The sequence below is a fragment of the Eschscholzia californica genome, unplaced genomic scaffold, assembly GCF_041429995.1.
Source record: "Eschscholzia californica isolate CP2 unplaced genomic scaffold, dmEscCali1.0.p SCAF_5, whole genome shotgun sequence".
NCBI lineage: Eukaryota > Viridiplantae > Streptophyta > Magnoliopsida > Ranunculales > Papaveraceae > Eschscholzia > Eschscholzia californica.
The window spans coordinates 265,721-288,560 of record NW_028238472.1 but is presented as its reverse complement, the minus strand read 5'-3'; the positions used below and the strand labels follow the sequence as shown (position 1 = coordinate 288,560).

The window sequence follows — 22,840 nt, the reverse complement described above, 5'->3', positions numbered from 1 at the left end:
GTTTCAAGCCATCATTACCATCTCAAAGTACCCAAAAGGAAAGTAACATATTAGCTGGATTGAACATTCTATACACCATTACGTAAGAAACAATCTGCACTGTCTGAACATTATCTTCATGAAGGTGGGGACTGAAGAACTTCAAACATTAGGGCACTGAGTTATGCTCTTACTTCTGCTCACTTCTCTCCGTCGGCTAGCGTGTGGGCAGATTTCCAAGCAAGGCTCCTTCAACGTCTCATCCTCAGAAGGCAAGGGAGGAACTATTCCAAATTTGAACTGTCGGCCGAAAATTTCATGGACAAGATTACGTTTCGAAACAACACTTAAAATACTTAATAGTTAACAAAACCTATAGGAGATTTTCTCAAGATGAAAGAATTGGTAACCGAGAACCATGAATGAAGTATATTACCTGACAGCTATAATCACTTAAGTTTGGTTCCATCAGTAAAGGAACTCCCATATAATCCTTAAAGAAAGTCTGTCAAGAACCAACATGACAAATAGCTAGATTCATGATTCATATTCCATAACGTGGTGGAGAGGAAGATGGAAAACGTCCAAGTATCATCCAAATGCTAGAACAGAGGGAGACTAACCTGTGTTGGCAGCTTACATGTGTTTATACATATACCTAAGCATTTGCTTTCTTCCAAATATTTGCATCTCTCTACTAAAACCTGAAAATACTTTCAGATCAGAAGTAACCCTAGCTTACTACAAAGAAGGATAAATATATGACACGATCGAATGCAAGTTTTTGGCAAGGATGTTTTGAGCTATTTCTATTCTTACCCCACTAGTCCAAGAAGTGGATCCATCAGGAAGATCAACTGAGTTCACTGTGCATCGACCCATAAGCCATTGACACGAGATCGCGGTCACCCTTGCTGTTATCAACAGACAGAAGAGTATTAGTATGTTTAGACCCATGAGTTCCGATCTTTTTTGACATACTCAAATATTATTCAATACAATTTACGCACTAAAAGGGCCTGCCTGTGCCGTATAACTATAGTTCGTCTAAATATACCACACAGAATGGCACAAGTTGTTGTGAACCACTAGTCCAGAGTCTTGTGCTCAAGTGTGGAGCATAAATCTCTTTCAGTGAAAATTGTCTGTGTTGTTAACTTCACATGCACATCCCTAACAAAGTACAAGGAGAACAATGGTGCATCAGTTCAAAGACCACAATTTCGTAGAAGAAGAAGAAGAAGAAGGATCTCGGTAGGGCAGCATTTTTTCGAAATGGACGAAGTCGTAAACCCAAAAAGTTCTACTTTTAGCGAGTTAGACACAGAAGCATTTTTTCGAAATGGACGAAGTCGTAAACCCAAAAAGTTCTACTTTTCGCGAGTTAGACACAGAAGCATATCAAAGGTAGCATTTGATGTAGTGATTAGTTCAACTCACCAACCATAATAGCAGCTAGTTCTCCTCCTCCTAGAGGTGCTATGAGTATTTGAAATAGTTCCAACAAGAACGGTGGAAACAATGACCTCAATATCCTGACCTGCATCAAGGAGAGAATCAACAGAAGAACGAATTTACACGTGAATTCCCCTCAGAATCTAACTCCAGTACTCCAACTACCGTATAATCCAAGAAGCAAGTATTACATTGCCTCATCTTGTATATATACTAGACTTTGCGAAGTACATTAACCTTGAACAATCATTTCCTTCCAAGCTGGTTTTCAGGGAGAGTTAGATACTTATGTCTAATGGGATCTAGCCTGGTGTAAGAGCTAATGTGACAGGGACGGACGGAACTTAGTAACCTTAGCCCCGCGTCACCGCGTGGAGGGGTCTCGTTACGCGAGCCGTTTTCCAAAGAGAGTGATGGCCAATCAGGGGCGAAGTCGGAAATTGGACAGCGACGGGCTGAATATTGAGTCTCGCACTGGAGATGCTCTCAGTAACTCTAACCTTACTTGATTAGAAACTAGTAGTATTAGTAAAGTCAGTCTAGATGCATATCAACATTACGATTTTGATAGTTCAAATGAATATCATACCGCTGCTTCTTCAGTATCTGAATTGATTTTACTCTTCAACATGAGACTGTTAGCAACTTCAATGAGTCCATCATATCCAGGCTTATCTGAATCCCACCCAACCTCCTATTTACTCCTTCCAATATTAACCAACAAACAAATTGTAATCAAATTTCATAATCCAAGACCTTTAAGTCATGTTTGGCACTCAGAGAAAGTGTGTGAGAATAGTCCCACGTGGGAGAAGTGGTAACTAGCAATCAAGAATATATTCTCTGGGTCCTCTCTGCTCATTGTCCATTGGTTCTGAGTTGGATTACCACAAACTTAACACGGAGGAGTAAAAACTGACCTGTACCATTTTCTTGCGGAAAAGATTCATAAACAAGAGATCTAGGGTTCCAGGGTTGTAGTTCGATTTACTCTCAATACACATATCATCAATCTAAAGAAGGAAAACAGTAATTAGAGATTATTATTATTATAAGATGAATTTTACAGAGAAATTGAACTGAGTAGGAAGTTGAAACTCACCGAAGAAGAACATTGAATTGGGGGAAAAGGAATCTGACTTTTAGGGTTTCTACTGGGTAGTTTGAAGTTTGAGAGATGATGTGGTGGTGAAGGAGAAGAAGAAGAGAAGGTGAGAGAGTGAAGTAGAGAGAGAGGATTCATTTTATGGTCACAGATTCTAACAGAATAATTGAACCGATAATCTCGTCTTCAGGGTGAGCTACGGTCGGTTGTCGAACATTTTGAGTCAGGCTGAAGTCAAACCAAAAACCATCCGGTGTGGTTCAGCTAAATTTGGCTTGGTCGGTTCGGCCGACCGTTATCCACTCTGACTTGTCAACTGAAGGAGAAATAGTCATTTTAAAACTAGATTGGTGTTGGGTCTTCCGGAACAGTGTACGAGGAAATCAAGATTTGAATGGGAAAATCTCGTATTGCTTCTTACGCTAGTCGGCCACAAATGATCGTCCACAGACTGTTGTTGCTGCCTGCCCTTATTAAAAGAAGATTTTATTTCTATATCTCTTATTCTATCCCCCATCACCTCAATTCTCTCTTTCTTTTCTTTCCTCAGATCTCTTTGTGCTCAATCTCTCTGTTTTTGTTCCAACAAAAGAGAGGGTCTGCTCGTCTGAACTCGTGTTCTGGTTTGGAGGTAACCCCCAAACCATATCAGTTGTTTCGGCGATGGGGATTCTATTTTTCCCGAAACAGAGAAGAAGAGGGGAAGAGAGAAAATTCGTGGTGTTGGTGGTGATCGGAAGTAGTGGTGGTGGTAGAAGGAGATGAGGAAGAAAAAAGAGTATGTGGTTTTTAATAAAGGGTTGTCGACAACGAACGACAAAATGTTGCAAACAAAACTAAGTTTGTGAAATGTGAGAAACAACTATAAAATGGCGAAAGACACCATTTACTACATTTTCACGTAAAATAACAAAATGCTGACTACATTGCATATTATGTTTTGAAATAACGACCTAAGAAAGTTCGAGAAACTTTCGTCTGTAACTACACAATGCAATATACCGACGACATAAACAAAATGTTACAATGAGATCCAGTCGATAAGCATGATCATGTAAGAGGTACCTCTTTGCAAGTTCGATTTGTTTTTCATAGATATGAAAAAAATGTAATTATTAAGTCAAAATCATGTTGAAGGAACAAAAACGCTAGAAAATTCATCCTCTACTATAAAAGGGTAAAATAACCTATCTTTGTTTCGTGAAGAAGGTGTTTCTACTCATTGAAGAGTTCAATCGAATCCACCAAATGTCAAGACGTTAGACGCCCACGGCACCACTCTTAACAGGCTAACAACATTGAAGTTGTAAGAGATGTCAAAATTTGAAGTAGAAAAGAAAGACTAATAAAAAGAAAAAGGGGCATTCCGAGAATCGAACTCGGGACCTCTCGCACCCAAAGCGAGAATCATACCACTAGACCAAATGCCCTTTTGTCTCTTCAATCTAATAATCTTAATATATAAAAAAAAACATCATATATTTAGTCCCATACTGATGTGGAGAGAGAAGGAGAAATTAATGGTTGAATTTCAAAACTGGACAGAATTGAAAGTTCAATTCATACCTTTGTCGGCCTTTTGGCTAAGATCAAGTGTAGTATCTGTTCTTATCAGCTGATATGTGGCCTGATGGGCCACACGATATTAAATTTATTTTTTTCAAGGGGTAAGATCCACCACAGTAGCTTGCTATTGGGATCTTGGAGTGTCGCCTTTGTCTTGCACTATTGCAAAGGCCTGGCACACCCCCCACCAAATTTAAGTATAAAATTTGTTGCCCATGGGTGATCAGAAAACCCAACCACCACTGTCCACTACCAATAGACCACAACTACAGCCACCCCTGCCATCACCACGAGAGCACCCTATCATCTCCATCAACCACCACCATCAACCACCACCATATATCCTCCATCAATCACCCACCAAAAGGCAAGATTCAGAGATCTCATATTTGTTCAGGTAGGTATAGCTGCTCAGCCATTATATGTCAAAACATGGAGATGAGATTGTGTATATGGTTATTCTGACTCCATCGAGATATAGCTTTCCCCCCAGCTATTCAACTTACAAGTGGCCATCGACTTCGTTCTCCCATTTGGGACTATTCTCACTCGCCCCCTCACAAGTGGGATTTTTTTTTTTAGCCTAATACATTATTTTTTCTATATGGGTGATGTGGAGCACGTGCAACTTTTAAGCCTATCACAAATGGGTCTAGTTCTGATACCATAATAAAATCAGAGAGTTCTTATCACCATTAATGGATTCTTCTCTTTCTATTAGCCACACTTGCCTGTTCTTTGAAAACTTTGATTGTGGTAGAAATAAAGAAACTAATAACAAAGAATCAACAAGAAAAACATAATGACAAAATATTTCTTTCAACATTTTATGCACATATAACTTAACAGAGTGAAAGAAGTTATTTACAAGAAATAACTACAATGAAAACACTTGTAAATCGGGCTGTTGATCGAAACCTGCATTTTCGGGATGAGTTCTGTCGTCATGAAGAATCAGAACTTTTAAAGTACCAGATTCTCTCAACCATGCAGATACAAGTGCTCCTGTCGATATAAACCGCCCAAGGTTACACTTGGCTAATTCAAACGGTGCACCGATTCCGGTTAGATGTGCTGCAATTGCACGTCGGAGGGTGCTGTCTCCGATTACTTTGCTGTGTTTGCCCCATCCGGTCAAAATACTGCACGAGTAACACTTGCATCTCAGAAATAGAATGATTAGGATAGTGTTTTTGTTGACGATCACAATATGACTCGGTCGCTTCTGCTATCACTCGTGTAAATCGAACAAGGCTTATAAAAGTTTTTTAAGAAATAATGAGTTTATATCAATACCTCACTAACTTCGGCAATTCGTGACCTTCGAAAACAATTGAGCGTACATTAAGAAGCCAGGTATGAAGCATCGCCTGAGCAGCACCAGAAGACATCATATGCAAATCCAAGCAAGACTCGCACCATGTATTCTCCCATACATGGCGGTGTTTTCCTTCAAGCATCACCATTTGGGCACCTCGTCTCTGCGAGAAGATTCCGGAGGAGATTTGATTACACAATTAAATGAGTTTTCGAGCCTTGATATGAAATTCAAGGGCTGGGTTGCAAATATTAGCATGGGAGGATAACAACCATAATATAGTGACATTTAAGCCTCGACATACTCGATCATACAAGTCCAGATTTTGAAATAGTAAAAATAAGAGCTAGGAATGACAATATGAAGTATATCAAAGTATCGACAACCCAATTTCAGAGGGATAACTTGTCAAAGATGGCAGCTAGGTAACATAAGTGAGGTAGATGAAGTAATAGTGATTTTATCGAAGCATGGTTGTGAAGATTGACGACAATTAAGGAATTTTAACAACTCGATGTTTACTATGTCAAATAACAAGTAAAATTATTCCAAGTTTCTTCACCTGTCCAAAGTGCCATAGCATGTCGGTCAAAGCATTATAGAAGGCGGATGCAGTAGAAGAGTCCATTCGTCTGACTTCGTCAAACAGAGATTGGGCTTGAACCCACACTTCTTTTTTCCCTCCCATCAGAAGTCCATATGCAACACCATATACTTGATTGTCAAACAACCGGAGTTCTTCTAATAACATTGAAGCATCTTCAAAGGAATTGCAACGGCTGGAAAAGATAAACGCATACGAACAAAGTAATCAGCAAGATGTAAACAGAGCAAAAAACATGACACGAAAAAGTGAATTCCGATAAAAGATAGTAATATACCTGCAAGCGTTTAAAATGGCGGAGAAGGTGACGACATTTGGTTTAATGTCCATTTCATGCATCTTATGAAAGAGACCTAGAATGCACGAAATCTCTTGAGATCTCCCTCTTTTGATCACATTCATGGGATTTTCCTTTTCAGCGGCTAGCTGCCTGAAGATCTTTATAACTTGGTTATCCTCTTCTATGAAATCCACTTTGCTAGCACGCCCATTTCCAAAAACAATACAAGTCGACGATTTAGAAGAAAAATCGTCGGTTTCATCTTTAGAACTTTCTTGAACTTCCGGAGTTGAAGAACGACCAAAGGCATCAATGATTGAATTATAAGTAAAAATATTCGGTTTTATACCTTCACTTGTCATCTCATCAAGCAGAGAAACAGCAAATTCCACCATACCATTCTTACATAATACATCAATCAATGAACTATAAAGAACAACATCGGCTTTCATTCCTGCCTGCTTAAACTCTCGAAAAATCTCCATTGCTTCTTTATACATACCTCCTCTTGAGTAAACATCCATCATCGTCGAGTAAGTTAAAATATTAGGAGATATTCTCACCGATTTCATCTCTTCCAATAATCTTTGGACTTCACCAAACTCTCCTCTTTTCCCATAACCTACTAAAAGAGCATTATAAGTTGCAGAATCCTTCTTAATTCCTGCATTTTTCATTTCTAAACAAACACCCATAGCTTCTTCGAATCTGCCAAGCCTAGCGTAAATCGAAACCAACGTATTATACGAAATTCTATCTAACCCAATACCCAAAAACTTCATCTCATTGAATAGATTTAAAGCTTCATCTAGCTTTCCACCTTTAGCACATCCATCAATCATTGTTGTATAAGTTACAACATTAGGCCACACCTTCTTCTCTGTCATTTCTCCCATTATTTCGAAAGCTAAATCCATCTCATTACCTTTACAAACTGCATCTAAAAGTGTATTATACGTAAAAACATCTCTATCCAAGCCTTTATAAACCATCTCATAAAACAAATTTCTCGCTTCTTCCCATAACCCCCCTCTACTACAAACGGCTAAAAGCGAATTATACGTAATCCTATCGGGTATAACTCCATTCCTAGTCATTTCATCAAAGACTTTAGTTGCTTGACTAAAATCCATACCCCCTTTCCCACAAGCATCAATAACAGCATTATAAGTAACTAAATTAGGTTTCAAACCCAACTCTTTCATCGATTCTAACACTTCAATTGCTTCTTGACAATACCCATTTCTCCCATAAGCACTAATCAAAGCTGAAAATGAATAAACAGTATTACCATATCCTTCAAATTTCGCCTTTTCGAAAATTTTCTTAGCTAAATCAACACGACCCAGTCTACCCAAAGTACTAATCATAGCACTGACTAACTTCCCTTGTTCATTTCTCTTTTTCTCTCTCTTAATAGCAAAACTGAAAACCCCCATAGCTTTTGAACACTCCCCACGATTTCCAAGCTCACGAAGTAAGAAAACATAATCATCAGAACCACAAAGATTAAATTCAAAATTAAGCAAGATATTTACCAGTGATTTTTCATCTTCTCCAAATTTGATTGCTTGATGAAGAACTTCTTCTGCAACAGAAGTATGACGACTATCTAAAACGTTTTTTGGGCGACCAAAATTCATCTTGGAAACGAAACGGGTTGATCTTGTTCCACGGAAATTGGGACCAAGTTCGGATTTTGATGAAGGAATAGAAGAAAGGGTAGGTAAATTTGGTGGTTTAGATACATTTCGAGCTGAAGCTGTTGAAGAAGATGATGAGTTGAGATGGAGTTTTTGAGAGTGAGAGGTAAAACGAGAGTGGTTTTGAGGATGGGTTTGTGGGTAAGGGTGGTTTTGATAGGGTTTAGTTGTAGTGATTGAGCAGTGTGGAGGAGTTGAAGAAGCCATTGAGATTTTTGGGTGAGAAAAGAGAGAGTTTTTAGAGAGAGAAAGTGAAGAAGAAGAAGATATAGTAGGTGGAGTTTTTAGATAGTTTTTTCAGACATAGATATCTTCGCGCGCGTGGGTAAATCGACGCGCTATAGTCTAAAATAAGAAATCTAGGCCAAAATCTACCTGGATTTAAGGAGGGCTTGTTTGGTTAGTGACAAGACAATATTTAGAGCAGATTTAGCATTCATAGGTTTCAAATGAGTTGGATAAAATTAGAATCCAACTTCTACTTTTGGATTTCCCTTTTATTTTATAAATGATCCTAGAAATTACAAAATAAAACTCATTCCAGACTAAAATAGAAATCTACTGCTCATCTGGAATGAAAAAATCTATAAAGAGAGAGAGAAAGAGAATCGACTCCGAAATATATACCATTAATTCTGTGTAAGTCTAGAGGAAACTTTCACTTGTAGCTTCTTTTGCTATTGTTCTTTATAAAATTAGATTTCCTAAATTTCTGGGTCTTTTTGTTTTAAAAAGTCGAAAATAATGAACTAGATTAAAAGAGCACAACCCTAAAGTAACAAAGAAAAAAAGAATAGAAATCAAATCCAAACGTTAGATTTGATCTCTCATAAATTTAGGTTCTGGTAGTTAAAGTCAATATAAAAATTGTACAATTTCGAGAGCCTAAATGTAAAATTCATCAAAACAAAATCAAAGAACTTGACAACTTAATCTTATTTACGTTGCAAAACTTTTTAATCTGTTTGTTAAACAAATGTTCTCGGTGGCAAAACAACTTTTACATATCAACGTAAGATACGACAAACAAAATGTAAAAAGAAGGTTTGCACCTAAGCAAATTCCATTTTGTTGTAGCAAAATCTCAACTATAATATCAAAAGTAGATTAAGACTCTAAGTCGAACTCTAAGTGATTTTATTACTCATTGGGCTAACCTTGCACATATGAAGCCAGCATTTTCAAGATATTTTGTTATGGTTGGACCACAACAAATGAAACCAGAAACCCCCAAAATATACCATGCTTTAGAAAACGTAGTGGATTATGATATCTTGTCGTTTGATGGAAAGATATGATAGAGACTACATTTTGATGAGTTCATATTCACTTCTGAATACTTCCAAAAACCCTAAATTTATATGGTACATTGGCCCGTAACAACACGAACATCAAAGAGCATATAGTAGCAGCACCAATTAGCCGTAAGGTCGAGCAACAAAAAGCAAGTGTTAGAGAGCCAAAAAATTTGATAAAAGCTACTCAATACAAAAAGCGATCCGTAATAGAATGTACATATGTTATCAAGTTACTCCGGAAACCCTAATAACAGTTAGATTACTAGTACTAATAAAGGATTAGTAGAATGAATCGAACACTAACTACAACTACTCAAAACTTAACTACCGTTTTGGTGAATGAACACTTCAGTAAGTTTTCTTCCTTACTACTGGCTTTCGTGTTTCCTTCTTTACCGATGTAGCAGATCCTGTTGCTGCAATGCTCGTCTGGTATAAATCATTCAACCTGCAAAAAGGATTTTGATTGTCGGTCACAATAAATTTCATAAACTTTAACAGTAGTTTTATTTTTATTTTATTTTCCGAGTTCTGGGTTTTCCTGTCGTTAAGTACCTAGGCATACTGATGAAGAGAAAAATGACAAATACTCCGGCGACTAGAGGAAATACTGGAGCTGTTGTTAATTCCTGGAAAAAAATAGAAGACAAGGATTAGCCTCACTAAAACTTCACTTTTGCAATTTCTGATTCAATCATATGATAGGGCAGACGAAGAATTAGGCGTGAAGATGGCGTGAATCGATATCCAACGTTTCACGCTCATCCTGTTTCATCAAGAGAGAGAAACTGGCATGAAATACAGCCGTTGGATTCGATTCACACCAAATTCGTGCTGGTTTTTTTTATTGCTGTGACAATTTCCTTTCTGATTTGGTTAAAATAAGCCAAAATATACCTGTTTCTGAAAATCTTCTTTGGCTGAGTACTTTAGCGGGCCGACATGGGCTTGGGCTTGTTTTTCTAAATCCACTTCAACAATTTCTGATTCGAACTTGAGGATACTTGATCGTGCATTGTATCGAAGCTGAATGAGGTACTTACTCTTGGGTAAATTCTTTATCTGAAAGAAATTGGAAAGTGGGAGTTGCAAGACAGATTTAATCTTGGACGGGTCATTTGCAGATTTTACTTCAACCAATAGATGTGATTGTAATTCCTCGAGATCTGTTCCTTCTACATGACCACTTAAGATTGTCATCTCTGGTTGTTCAAATACTACAAAATCCAGTCCCTTTATATCCTCAGTGCCAACCTAAAAAAGAGGTAACATTTAAGCAATTGTTACACATTACATAATTGAAGTTAACAATAAGCAGTTGTAGCAGCTGAAATATAGCACGTAAGGTTGACCCATAACAATCAATACAGTTAGGGAACACTAGAGGTTTCCAACGGGCTGTGCCAGGGCCTGACCAAGCCGTGCTCGTGCCAGATCTGAGCCTGCCCAATGCCAAGCCCGTGTCAGACCCCCATGCGGTGCTCGTGCCGTACCCATAGGGCATAGAACACTCAGTTACGACTTAGGAGCTCAAGACCCATAGAGCATAGACTACTCAGTTAGGAGCTCAAGAAACAGGACCAGTTTAAGTAGAGAGAGTATAAATCTGGCATATATAAAGGAGGCAGTTCTGTCGTCTAAGGTATCTTAAAGACTTTAAAAGAATAAAAAAAAATACAACAGTTGTTTATTACGTTTCTACAGAACCAAACGTGAGAACTGAAATTGCAGTATAAACACTTCTCAACTGAGGTTTTCTTTTCTGAGCAAATCATTTGCCTGTATATTTTAATCTTCTAAGAAAAATAGAGGTGGCTATTTCAAACATTCATGGTTCTCAGGCGTGATTGTAGCAGTTACACTAGGTTTTGTGAAGAAAACTTCATACTAACATAAAAGGAAAGGAAAAAGGAGATGAAATTGCAATTCACATGAAGCAAAACGTGAGAAATAAGATAAGCTTACCTTTACTTCAACATGTTCTGGAGATGCTCGTTCGATTTTTGTGCTTCCAAGCTCTTCCTTTGCAACTACTTTGACTAAATAGGAAGTATCGGGGAGAAGACCTCTCAGACGATAATGTCCAGCAGAATCAGTTGTAGTTTCCTCAAAATAGCCTGATTCTGATCGAGCTTCCACAGAAAGACCTTCCACTGGTTGTCCGGAAAGCAGTGATACCGAACCCATGGCACTGTAAAGTGTTGAAACATGTTACAGCAAAGCACAAGAAATCAAATAATAAACGATAAAAATAATTAGTCACACAAGAGATTATGTGGTTCGTTCGTTAAACCTACTCCACGGCGAACAATGACAAGGCGATTAATCTTAAGTATGAAGAACAATATTACAGAGAGGTTCTTATCAATCCAAAAACTTCGTGCCTCTACTCTCCAGAAACTGAAAACTGGATGATTTCTTTTCTGATACAACGACAACCGTGCTTACAAAACTAGGTCAAAGTGATGTAAAGTCGTGAAGCCACCTTTTTGGCTGGGGACAAAGCCCCTGATTTTTTCGGGTCTCACTCACATTTTTCAACAAACCATATTAACGTTATAAGGAATTGCTTAAAGGTTCTCTCCAAAAGAAACAACCCAAATGAGTTGGCTTAAGGTTATTCAGATTGGTTTTCGTGGCATTAAGAGATTCAACACCGTATGAAGCTGGTAGATGCTCTTATATCAATCAATAAACTAAGAGAAGACATGAGATGAGTGCCAGAAGATTAGTGTAAAAGGACAAACCTGTAAGCAACACGTGTAGCACGGAAAGCAACTTCTTTTGACTCCCCAGAACCTAGTTCTATTGCCTGTGCTGAAGGTGAGAAGGAGTACTCCTACAAGATTGGGGATCGAGATGGTTATTGTGGGTTACACTTTTATTTCAATTGCATAAGATTATGCAATAAAGAAGTTTTGACTGCAGAGCTAGATAACATATAATTAAAACACTTGTTCAGTAAAGCACCTTCAGCAGTGGACGAAGATAGAAAGTTCCGGGAAATAGATTATCAAACAAGAAGAATCCACCAACACCACTAGCAGAATTATTCCTGTAATTATCTTCACCGCTCAATGACAATAGAACAGAAGGAAATGGCTCTGTAGCATCTCCAGAGTGTATATGAACAGAAATTTGACTGAGCTTCTGACAAGAAAAGGAATTAGGGCCAACTCGTTTCAGATGGTAGCCCGCCTGTACAATATCAAAGTCACAGTGTCAGAGCACAGAATCCTTCAGTCAAAAATACAATAACACTACTTCCAGAAGGCCGAAAATGTGCAAACTGCTAGTATCATCATACATGCAAATAGACTGAACTGCAACAAGGAGATACAAGACTGTACCGGTTACCACGACTTGATAAGTGTACATATAAGTTATAACTATATATACATATATATATATATATATATATATATATATATGTATGTACACGGATATAAAATGTCTCATCTTCTTTTAGTCTCAACCCCTACTGTGGAAAATTTTAAATTCACTACTAACAGATCAGAAAGGTGCGACGGAATTGACATGATTAAGGGGGAAAAAAAGAAAAAAACTTCAATCCTAGTGAGCTCGAAAGTAAGCTTTTTAACCTTCGAGGCCTCTACTCTGTAATCTGTGTCATCGTACAGAGGGCCAGCAACAAAGGTTCCGTCGGAATCTGTTGTGGTTCTCAGCACCAATTCACCTTTCTTAATTGGAACATATTTGCTTTCTCCTGCGGATATAATTCTGATTTCAACGCCAGACAGAGGTGGAGAAACTGATCCTTCCATGTACAATCCGAGACGACCAGAAAATGCAGGAATAGTAGCTTGGCAACCATCACTTGTAACAGACACCTACTCAAAAATGATATTAGTGCTAACACAAAATTTATAGAAACTTTAAAATAAGAGTAGTCAAAGAAAATGTAGTACTAACATGATGTTCTCTAGGATAAAACAAGATCTTCTTTCCTTCAGTATTCCTGCTGTCACAAAGCATCAAGTAGTTAGATGGTAGATAACAATATGAAGTTTGAAATTTCTCCACAATAAGCTGATAAGTTTTTAAAGATTGCCGGGCTATAGCTGCCCTGTGTTTGTGTTTGTGGGCACAGTCCTTAAATAATCTAAATGCAACATATATATATTTATTATATATATATATATATATATATATATATGTATATATATGTTAACTAATTTTTTGTATTAGAACTGTTGTGCTTCTACAACATATATAATATTAGAAAGGCGGCAGTGTAAGGAATACATAAAAGTATTGGAGTCTTGTAGCTCACAAGCTTGGAAGGCAAGCACCAAAAAAATCTGCATAGATCATTTGAGGATGCACCCCAAATTTTTCTGAAGTCAGTGGAAATTGAATACACTAATGTTGTAATTGGATGTTCATAATTTCCATAATCTTCCATTACACATAATGTGAGTTAAAGTTAAAAAATGTTCAACACAAAGTGAGTTATATAGGATAAGTGCCTTGGACAGTTTGTTAGTGTGCCATGTGGCCGTGCAGTCGTCCTGTCAGTTATGAAGTTCACAAACACAAGATAATAGATTAAATGTACCTTGAATCTCGAGGAACGAAAGTGAGAACATCTCCGAGATTAGCCCATACTGAATACTCATACACGATAGTGCCCTTTTGATCATCTCCATTAGGTAAAAGGCTAGTGCCGCTACCAATCACTTCACCAGCGCTATTCAGTACGTCCACATTGATATTATTCGCTAACTCGTCTTCAATATGAGGTAAGCTTGAGTCAACGTGAATCTGACCTCTAAGAAGGTATTTCTCTCCTTTCAAATATATAGGCTGTTCCAAGAACATAAAAAATATGACAAAGATGGAAATGAAAAAATCCAATCCCTTGACTGAGTTCAGAAGATGCCAGCAGGTACATGCCCAGAGACATAATATAACTGCAATTACTACAAGACTCATACCAGTAAGTTTGATGTATCGAACTTCACCGAAGAGCTCCCAAAGAAAATACACGAGTTAACAAAGTGAAGCTCGTGTGGTCCAGGAGACTCCAAGCATATCCTTTGGTTTCCTTTCTGCAGTTTAAACAACACCAGATTTTAACTTAAGTGGTATTGCATAAGAACGACACCCGATCCTACTTAATTACATAAAATAGAAGTTCCTAGGGTTCCATTTACTGCAGAAAAATCACCTTAATCTGTAAAGACAGAACTGAGGCATCGGGTTGATTTATGTAAGCATCTACGTCATGGGTCGAAATTATATCAATCCAGTAACCTTTCTGAACAAAAACAATCTCATTTATGTCCTCAGTGCCCACATCCACATCAATAGAATTCCGCTCCCAGCACCAAATATCCTCATTTGCGCCAGACGAGGACTTGTGTTTAACCTAGAAGCAGAGAGTGTTAAAAGAAGAGCAACCATAGACCATTTATCCTCGATCCACCATATTCATGAGATATTTATCATATTGAACAGTACAAGAAAAGACATCATTCGGCTTCTTGAACATGACATGAGTTGAGAAACAATGCATCCATAAGGTTATTTTACTAAGCCCCAACTAAAACGTTGCTGAAAATGATCAGAGATAACATGAGAAGTTTTAAAAATGATAACTGATCTTTGTGAAATACATATTCAGATTACAGTAAAAGAAAAGTGAAATAAAATCATCTCCTTTGAGAGTTTACAACAATCCTAGAGCGCAATCAGCAAAGAGATAAAGAAAGCTGAATAATGATTCACAGTTTCACATGACTATTTTTCTGATTCATCTTAGTGGAGAAAATAAATATGAAGAAGAAGATATACCTAACATTCTAGATTGTGTTTGACAACAGAGAAATAATTCCATGGAATACAGTATATTTCCATGGAACAGATACGTGGAATTAAGATATCAGCTGGATGGTTACTATTTGATATTCCATGGAACTATACAATTCTGTTGTTTGGGTGACAACTAAATTCCATGGAAAGAATACAATTTCATTTTCAGAAATGAATACGATCAAAAATTATTATTTTCAAAAACAAATTTCATTAATGTAAAATGCGCAAAAAACAAACTCAATATAAGTAGCTACGAATAGAATTACTTGTACTTTCTCTACTATCATCTTTTAGGAAGTTATTGCACTTTTGACCATGTTGTGAAACATAGGTACAAGTTAGAGAGAGAAAGTGGGCTACAGAAAGAAAGAAAATAGATATATGTATAAAGGTATGAGTTGGACAAAAATACTTAGAAAAAAAAGGTTTTAAGTATCCAAATATTTTAAAACACCATTTCCTAAAATTCCATGGAAACTATTCTTAGGGGGGAGCAAAAAATAAAAATTTATTAGACTATTTTATGGAAATAACTAAGTGGGGAATTAAAGCCATGGAAATACATTCTGTAACAAATGATGGATATACCTTATTTCCATGGAGACTTTTTTATTTCAACAGAAATAGGTGATATCAAACAAAACCCTAGAAGAAGTTTATGCTGAGATCAGGAAAAATATTTTGTACCTCAAGCCTATATTTTCCAGGAAAAACTTTTGGGAACACAAAGTCGGTACTCTCCTCTAGCAAGCTCACTGTTTTCTTCTCCACTTTCTTTGTACTTGATGAACTGATGAGTGAAATGAAAACAGATGGACCACATTTCTCCTTGCAGAGTACAGAACCGCGGATATCAACCTGTGCCTGAGTTCCAAAAGATAAATATATTGTAAGCAGGATGGTGGTCCATTCAATGAATCAACAAGAAGTAGGAGAGAGAGAGAGAGAGCATGCTCTGACAGGAAAATTTCTAAACTAGGCAACATTCACAAGCTACTTTCTGTAGGTCATCCAATAGATAGTATTTCTAAATGCTTGTTTTCTGTTTGTTTTTTTGTGCATTACAGACTACGAATACCATAGGCAAAGCATTTTGGGTAGTTTAAAAGTTGAAACACGGCTCCAAGCCTCCAGACTACAGTGGATAACAAAATACTTCACAAATATAGCATATCAATTTGGTGATAAGCTGGGGTAAGATCAAAATTCAAAAGCATGGAAGAGTTTGGGCTGTAAAACAACTTACTTGAGAGAATTCTACATTGAATAATGGACTGTTAACTTTGACATCAACATAAGCTGGCAAAAAGACAAGTTCAGGGAAACTCTCTTGTGTGGCTGCCAAGGCAGATAGACGGTACTCGCCAGATGGAACCTGATCAAAATACAGTTAAGCCACATCAATGTTAAATTATATGGCTAGGTGGTCATACGAAAAGAAGGTATGAAACTATACAATCAGCAGGATCAAAATATGGCATTGAGAGACGCCGATTTCAAATATCCTATTGACAAATTGAGATTTGATGGCTAAGTTATAATCAGGAAGATAATATGAGGAACTAATGATGTAACAAGTCTTATAGCTTGTATTTTCTGTATAGCTCTCCCCACTCTTGTATCTCCACCTTATTCTTCTAATATTAATTCAAAGTTTTCAAAAAAAAAACATCACATGGAGCTAAATGGTGTTTCCTATCATGTCCATGAATAACAGAAATCATCTGCAAATGAATATGTTGAACACATCCAAGTATTTTAGAGAGTCAAATCAATGGGATCCTGGGGTAAGAGATGCATTACCTCATGTAATTCGTATATTATAGGAGGTATTGATAAATATAGCCGGAAAGTACTCAAAGATACCGAAAATCCACCATTCACTATTCAGGTCCAATTATTAGGGATTGAAATGTTGGTTGCAGAATTAGGGAAGACATAGTGGAATAGCAACGGTTTCTGAGTTTTATATAATCAATGTGCAGCATTGTAACTAACAAGTATATAACCAACGTGCACCAGTGAAACTAAGAAGTAAATTTTGCTAAGAGCCTAAGACAGTTGTAAGTTGTATCCCATTAGGATTAGGTTTACAGTTCATGAGGACTTCCTTCAGGTTGTTAATCCAAAAGGCGGTTTTACTCCTTAGTTCATTATCAATTGTCAACTATATTGTGGTATTTATTGAGAAAATAAAATAACCAAATTACAATTTGGAAGATAGTAACTAACCCAAAATCACCTAACTCGACAAACAACAAAATGATGTTAAGTTATAGTGCATCTGCAACATACCTCAAAACAAAATCTTCCACTTTCATCTGTTTGTTTGACTTGGGGTTTAACATTCTCTGGTCCATGAGTCAATGCCACCTGGAAATCCAAAGTAACTAGTGAAGTCTTCCATCTACTTTCTTTACATTGAACTCCAAATGTCGAAATAGAAATGAAGTATAAAAAGTATATTACCTTTGCTCGGGAACCAGAGCTAACCGTATGAACAACACCACAGACATCATAGTACACTGCTTTGATATCAACAACTGAAGCCATATTTGGCAGAACCTAACATTTTATGAACAAAAAGGGACAAAGGAAGAAAGAAAAATATTGAAGTTAGACACCAGTGAGCTGAAAGTGTATGATTGATTCCATGGACTAGGTTCAAGACTACTTGTTATAGTTGTTATATTTACCAAGAAATTCTCCAAATTGTCAAACTTATAATGGTCCTTCTTAGCCACAATTGTGTAGTGCTTAGACGTCACCTGAAAACATTCAAAATCACAAAAAAAAAAATGAATAAATAGATAAATAAGAACATCAACAACTAACTAGAAACATATAAACCATACTAAAATAATAGACATTAGGCATAAATGCTCCATTATGACAAGGGACTTAGTCACTTGGAGATCATGCCCTAAGCCTGACCAGTCATTTATGCCCTTTTGGAGTAAATCATATATGTGGAACTATATAATACCTGGTCAAGCTTGTAACGTCCTTGTGAGTCCGTGGAAGACCTTTCCTGACCATCAACTATGATCTTAACACCATCTACCCCGACACCATATCCATCAATTACACGACCACCAACAGAAAATCCAGTAACCTGTGCAAAACCGCAAATATAAGATGATCCTGTCGCAAGTGGATGAGAGACGCAAGCCTCAACACAAGGCAACAAAATTAATGATAATGGTATGTCCATGCATTACAAAGTAAAGAGGATACTTTACTAAGCTACTCAAGTGCTATAACAAATGACTTGGAAGTTCCAGAAATAATAACTAACAAAACCCACCAACTGCAAAAACATCTTTGTGAAGCATTGACATTGCACTCGACCCCAATAAATCCAGAGAATAAACAAGTATGGATTTGAACCAAAAGTGGTTTACTATTGGAAAGACGAGCAATACTCAAAATTCAGTTCACATCTTATCATCGAAAAGAGGGAAAGTGAGCCACATAACAACCTCTACAATAGGTTTCCGAACAGTTGTGGATCTTTTATGTTTTTACTTTTTCTATTTTGGAATGTTCATTTTCAGTAAACGAAGTAGGTAACTTGGATGGGACTTACTTTGTTTATGGTGAACTATCACTCTCAACTAAACTTATACAAGGTTCGTCACTCACCACGTTATGCCAAAAGATAAAACCTGAATTATGTCGAACGACGGTTGATGAGCTTTCTCAAAATTGTGCACTAATGTGTATAAATGTGCACCATTACCAGAAAAAAACAATTGATGTTACAATAAGCTAGAAAATAGTAGGTTGAGAGAAATGAAAAAGTTATATGGGAAGATGACACTTGAGCATCGAACTACAAAGATTGATGGAGACATGACGAGAAGAGCACATATTTACAATTTAAATAGTAAAATATCACACCTGGAACTTTTGTGCGACCGTAACATGACGATGCTCAAGAGCAACCGACATTGAAGGAGGCGAAACATCAAAAACTGTATTCTCACCCTTATAGTAAGGTAAAAGCTCATAAGATCCTGTAAGCATGTAACATAAGAGATAACTGGTTTTGCACAATAGAATAACATGAGATGTAAAACAAATAGTATATGCAATTCTTGTCGAAGTTCAAAAAGTTCACATTTGATATCAAAACATGAGATGTAAAACAAATAGAGAAGATTCCCATTAGTAAAGCAAATCAAGGGCATGCAAAACATGGTGAATTACCACAAGGTATTGAATTAAATGTGAACTTCCCATCTCCATCAGAAACGGCGTGACAGAGAGCAGCTTTTTCCCTGGGAGAGTTGCTAAAACCCTGAGGACAGTTGACTTCTAGGACATCATCTGAATATAAATAGATATGAACACCCAAGATCGGATTACCCTGCCAAGAGAGAGAGAAAGCAATAGGAAAGAGAAAAACATGTGAATGAGCTTTCTCAGAGAAGCTTGGAAACAATAAGCAATATGAACATGTTTTGACATTTATGAGATGATGCAAAAATTTTAGACACTTGACTTGCTAAAGATCTGTCACGTTCAAATAGAGTTATCTGTCGAACACATAAGCACGACTGTGTAGTAAGATTACCTGAGCAACAACAGACCCTTGTATATCATACCCAGGGACGAAGAAGATGTCATCTACTACGCCATTCCCAAATCCCAATTCCACCTGCAAGATTATTTATACAAGATCACTGATCTGAAGATGATCCTCCTATTGGAAGAGATATTGTGAGATAAGACAGAAAACAAAACATGATATCTACCTCGGAGGAACCTTTAACTTCAATTTTCAAACTTGGATGCGACGCACGCAGTTTGTACTGTCCTGCACCACCAGATTGCTATGGTTAGAGCAAGGGATTACATTCCCTATTAGTAAAATGCAAATGTAGGAAAATTCCTTCAGAAATTTTGAAAAGCTTTAATAACATTATTGTTAAGCTAGGTGATTTCACAAATTCTGTGGTTGGTTAATGGTTGCTGCAGATTCAGTGTAGCCGGGATACCAAGGAGCTTCTGCATTTAAACCAGTGGAAGTAATTTCAAGGAGGAAATGCTGAAATGTGGAGACATGGTGAACCTTATTCCGGAGAACAGCCCACTTTGTCAGACATGCAGGGAGTAGGGAATAGGAAGAGTCCCTTTCAATGGAACCTAGAACGAACTTTGTATTACTTGTTTGGGAAGTTTTAAAGGTAAGTAGGAAAGGTTTTTTCAGATTATAAAGAAGAAAACGATAAATAAAAGCAAAAAAATTACAAATGCAACCCTACTGGCATTTAGTCACTTAGTGTGTAAAAAACATGATTGCTATGTAACCGGACATGACTGTAAGAAATCCATACCTGGAAGGACGTTAGTGAACAAGTAGCTGCCTGCTGCACTAGTGAAAGTTGAAGAAACAAGGTCGTCTGTAACTGATAAAAGTTCTACTTTTACATTGGAAGGTCCTCCATCTTTTGAGGAACAACTCTCTCCACCAACGGCACCTACAACTCTTCCAGATAAGGTGAACCTACAAGAATATGACAAGCCAGCTAATAAGATACAGTAAGATCTTACCCAGAAAAGCAATAAACAGCAAACACGATCTCCAAAGAATTCTAAACAAAACAATAGCCCATGCAGAGAAAACAAACCCAGTAAATCGGAAGTTAATATCTGCATTTGCATTGCAACCATTATGATCAATGACAACAGGAACCTGCAATTTCAGACTAAAAAAATGAGCACATGCAGGGGACAATCCATATAAGAATCCAAATAGGTGGCCGGCATATCATAATTTTCTGCTTTGAGTGAAATCATTGTTTCTAACAATCAAATTAGTAACCTTATCTGGGTCCCACGACCATCCTTCAGGTCCCTTGATTTTGATCACGAAAGACCCCTGTAAAAGAATATGTTCAAAACTTTAGAATAAACAAAAAAACATAGGAGTAGTATATATTATATAGTCATAGGCAAGCAAATTGCTATTCCTTGCCATTTCTTTCCCGTACGCCGAAACATGGCCCTTAGAGTATAACTTCTCATTCACTAAGAAGCAATACAACTAAAAAAAAAGAAAAGACAAGAACACTAAAAAATATCATTCTTTAAGACTTAAATTACCTTGTCATATACTGGGATAAAGTAGTAACCATTTGGAGCACATTGAGTACTATCCTTCACCAATCCATCCACAGTTCTAAGCTCAACCTAACAATCAACATTCCAAATTCCAATAAGTTTCATCAACAAAAAGTATATACCAAACTAAACCTAATTCTAACATACAACTTCTCCTAGTGTAGTTACTTTACTAACTACTACTGAACTTAACCAGATTCATTTGTTTCTTACTTAAATATCTCCGATTCAAACAGTATTCACTAATTAAACAAGAAATTAGAAAAGATGATAGAGATCTCAATTCTCAGTACCGTAATATGAGAATAATCCAATTTGGAATCTGACGGTTTCCTTGACTTAATTAAATAAGAACTTGCCTGAAACAATCAGTGAATCAGTAAGATCGATGAAGAAATTAAGAGTTTATACGAGTAAAAGAATCGAAGTGTAGTTAATAAAAAAAATTCAAAGTATATTATTAGTTCAGTTATTCATTCATTCACCTCGACAAATCCACCACAACCTTGGATTGAATCTGCTAGAACAACTGATGATGAAGTTGAAATGAAAAACAAACAGATCAAAATGCTTTTGAGTTTCGTCATTCTTCGATCTGAAGAATCCAGTAGATAGAGAAAACAGATCGGACATGCGATTTGATGAGAAGAATTTTTTTACTTTCTCTCTCTCTATCTCTAGCTCTCTCTCTCTCTCTCTATGATACGAGGCTTTAATGTAGTTGATTTTAATAGTATCCAACGGTGGATATATTGTAGCAATATCGGACGGGTTTGATTTACTGGATTTCAAATTTGGGCCGTAATTGTAAAAAAGTGCGGGAGTTTTATAGGGACCAGGTTTTATAAAGCCCAACCTTGTATAAAGGCAACCACCACAACACAAAGTTTATTTTGGGCCCCTATAATATGACAAACATGCTAATATGACAAAATAAAGATAACCAGATTCGACAATGTCAACTCTTTTTTTTTTTTTAATAGTCAACTCTGACAGTTGTTTTTTTTTCTCTTATCATTATTTATATTAGGAGGAGTTCCCTTCTCTACGAAGGAATTAAATTCTGAAATATATTTCGATCGTATTTTCCATTGTCATGCCTATTGAAACCAAAATGCAACAAAATTTCTCTGAACAAGGCCTTGATAATGCAATAAATTATGAAATATTTCAGTCGAATTATATATTTCATTTCCATATCTATCAAAATTTTATTACTTGCTCACTAGACAACTTTCTTTCTTTGTCGAAGAAGATTTCCATCAACCCTTTATCAGAAAAAGAAATATTCTACACCATCATCTCTTTTCTCACTCTTCTCCATATCTTCATCCCTTCTTTCTCTTTTCTTCTTCTTTTTATTCTCTGTCATTCTTTTAATCTCTCTTTCGTTGTTTGTCCTCCCTTTAGTTAGGGCGAAGGACAAAGCAAAAGGAAGAAAATAGATAAAAGATAAAGAAAGTAGAGGGGAAGAAGAGAGATGATAAAGTTGGGAGGAGCAAGTTGGTGCGCTTAAAGGATGAGAGAAGAAGAAAATTAGCAGAGAGGCGACCCACCCTCTATCG

The 22,840-nt window shown here is 36.8% G+C and overlaps 3 protein-coding genes and 2 non-coding genes across 6 annotated transcripts; 1 reads left to right on the top strand and 4 right to left on the bottom strand.

Annotated features, from left to right (window-relative positions):
• Positions 1 to 28: 28 nt before the first annotated feature.
• On the bottom strand, positions 29 to 3,189 carry LOC147535876 (beta-carotene isomerase D27). The gene is made up of 8 exons (XM_086641641.1): positions 2,537 to 3,189; positions 2,355 to 2,447; positions 2,024 to 2,128; positions 1,420 to 1,519; positions 799 to 893; positions 603 to 683; positions 416 to 484; positions 29 to 279 (listed from the first exon to the last, which is right to left on the bottom strand). The coding sequence occupies exons 1-8, from the start codon at positions 2,675 to 2,677 to the stop codon at positions 142 to 144; spliced, it is 822 nt and encodes a 273-aa protein (XP_086497767.1). The 5' UTR covers positions 2,678 to 3,189; the 3' UTR covers positions 29 to 141.
• A 708-nt stretch (positions 3,190 to 3,897) lies between these two features.
• Positions 3,898 to 3,969, bottom strand: TRNAP-UGG (transfer RNA proline (anticodon UGG)). The gene has a single exon. It is a non-coding gene; the product is annotated as a tRNA-Pro (tRNA).
• A 132-nt stretch (positions 3,970 to 4,101) lies between these two features.
• LOC147535874 (U2 spliceosomal RNA) lies at positions 4,102 to 4,291 on the top strand. Its single transcript, XR_015226795.1, has one exon. It is a non-coding gene; the product is annotated as a U2 spliceosomal RNA (small nuclear RNA).
• Positions 4,292 to 4,905: 614 nt separating this feature from the next.
• LOC147535873 (pentatricopeptide repeat-containing protein GUN1, chloroplastic-like) lies at positions 4,906 to 8,509 on the bottom strand. Its single transcript, XM_086641635.1, has 4 exons — positions 6,305 to 8,509; positions 5,986 to 6,202; positions 5,402 to 5,586; positions 4,906 to 5,247 (listed from the first exon to the last, which is right to left on the bottom strand). Exons 1-4 carry the CDS (start codon positions 8,215 to 8,217, stop codon positions 4,983 to 4,985), a joined length of 2,580 nt encoding a protein of 859 aa, XP_086497761.1. The 5' UTR covers positions 8,218 to 8,509; the 3' UTR covers positions 4,906 to 4,982.
• A 952-nt stretch (positions 8,510 to 9,461) lies between these two features.
• On the bottom strand, positions 9,462 to 21,963 carry LOC147535872 (Carbohydrate-binding-like fold). 2 transcript variants are annotated; one of them, XM_086641633.1, is made up of 27 exons: positions 21,761 to 21,963; positions 21,569 to 21,634; positions 21,258 to 21,344; positions 20,977 to 21,033; positions 20,783 to 20,847; positions 20,489 to 20,658; positions 19,907 to 19,968; positions 19,726 to 19,809; positions 19,359 to 19,518; positions 19,050 to 19,165; positions 18,133 to 18,261; positions 17,843 to 17,914; positions 17,616 to 17,711; positions 17,442 to 17,519; positions 16,393 to 16,521; positions 15,834 to 16,010; positions 14,500 to 14,700; positions 14,267 to 14,380; positions 13,888 to 14,135; positions 13,242 to 13,290; positions 12,911 to 13,159; positions 12,279 to 12,506; positions 12,056 to 12,147; positions 11,274 to 11,499; positions 10,206 to 10,562; positions 9,864 to 9,937; positions 9,462 to 9,756 (listed from the first exon to the last, which is right to left on the bottom strand). In XM_086641633.1, the coding sequence occupies exons 1-27, from the start codon at positions 21,860 to 21,862 to the stop codon at positions 9,657 to 9,659; spliced, it is 3,588 nt and encodes a 1,195-aa protein (XP_086497759.1). In that variant the 5' UTR covers positions 21,863 to 21,963; the 3' UTR covers positions 9,462 to 9,656. The 2 variants fall into 2 exon arrangements, with proteins under 2 accessions (XP_086497759.1, XP_086497760.1); XM_086641634.1 differs by having other exon boundaries at positions 13,242 to 13,287.
• Between the last annotated feature and the right edge of the window lie 877 nt (positions 21,964 to 22,840).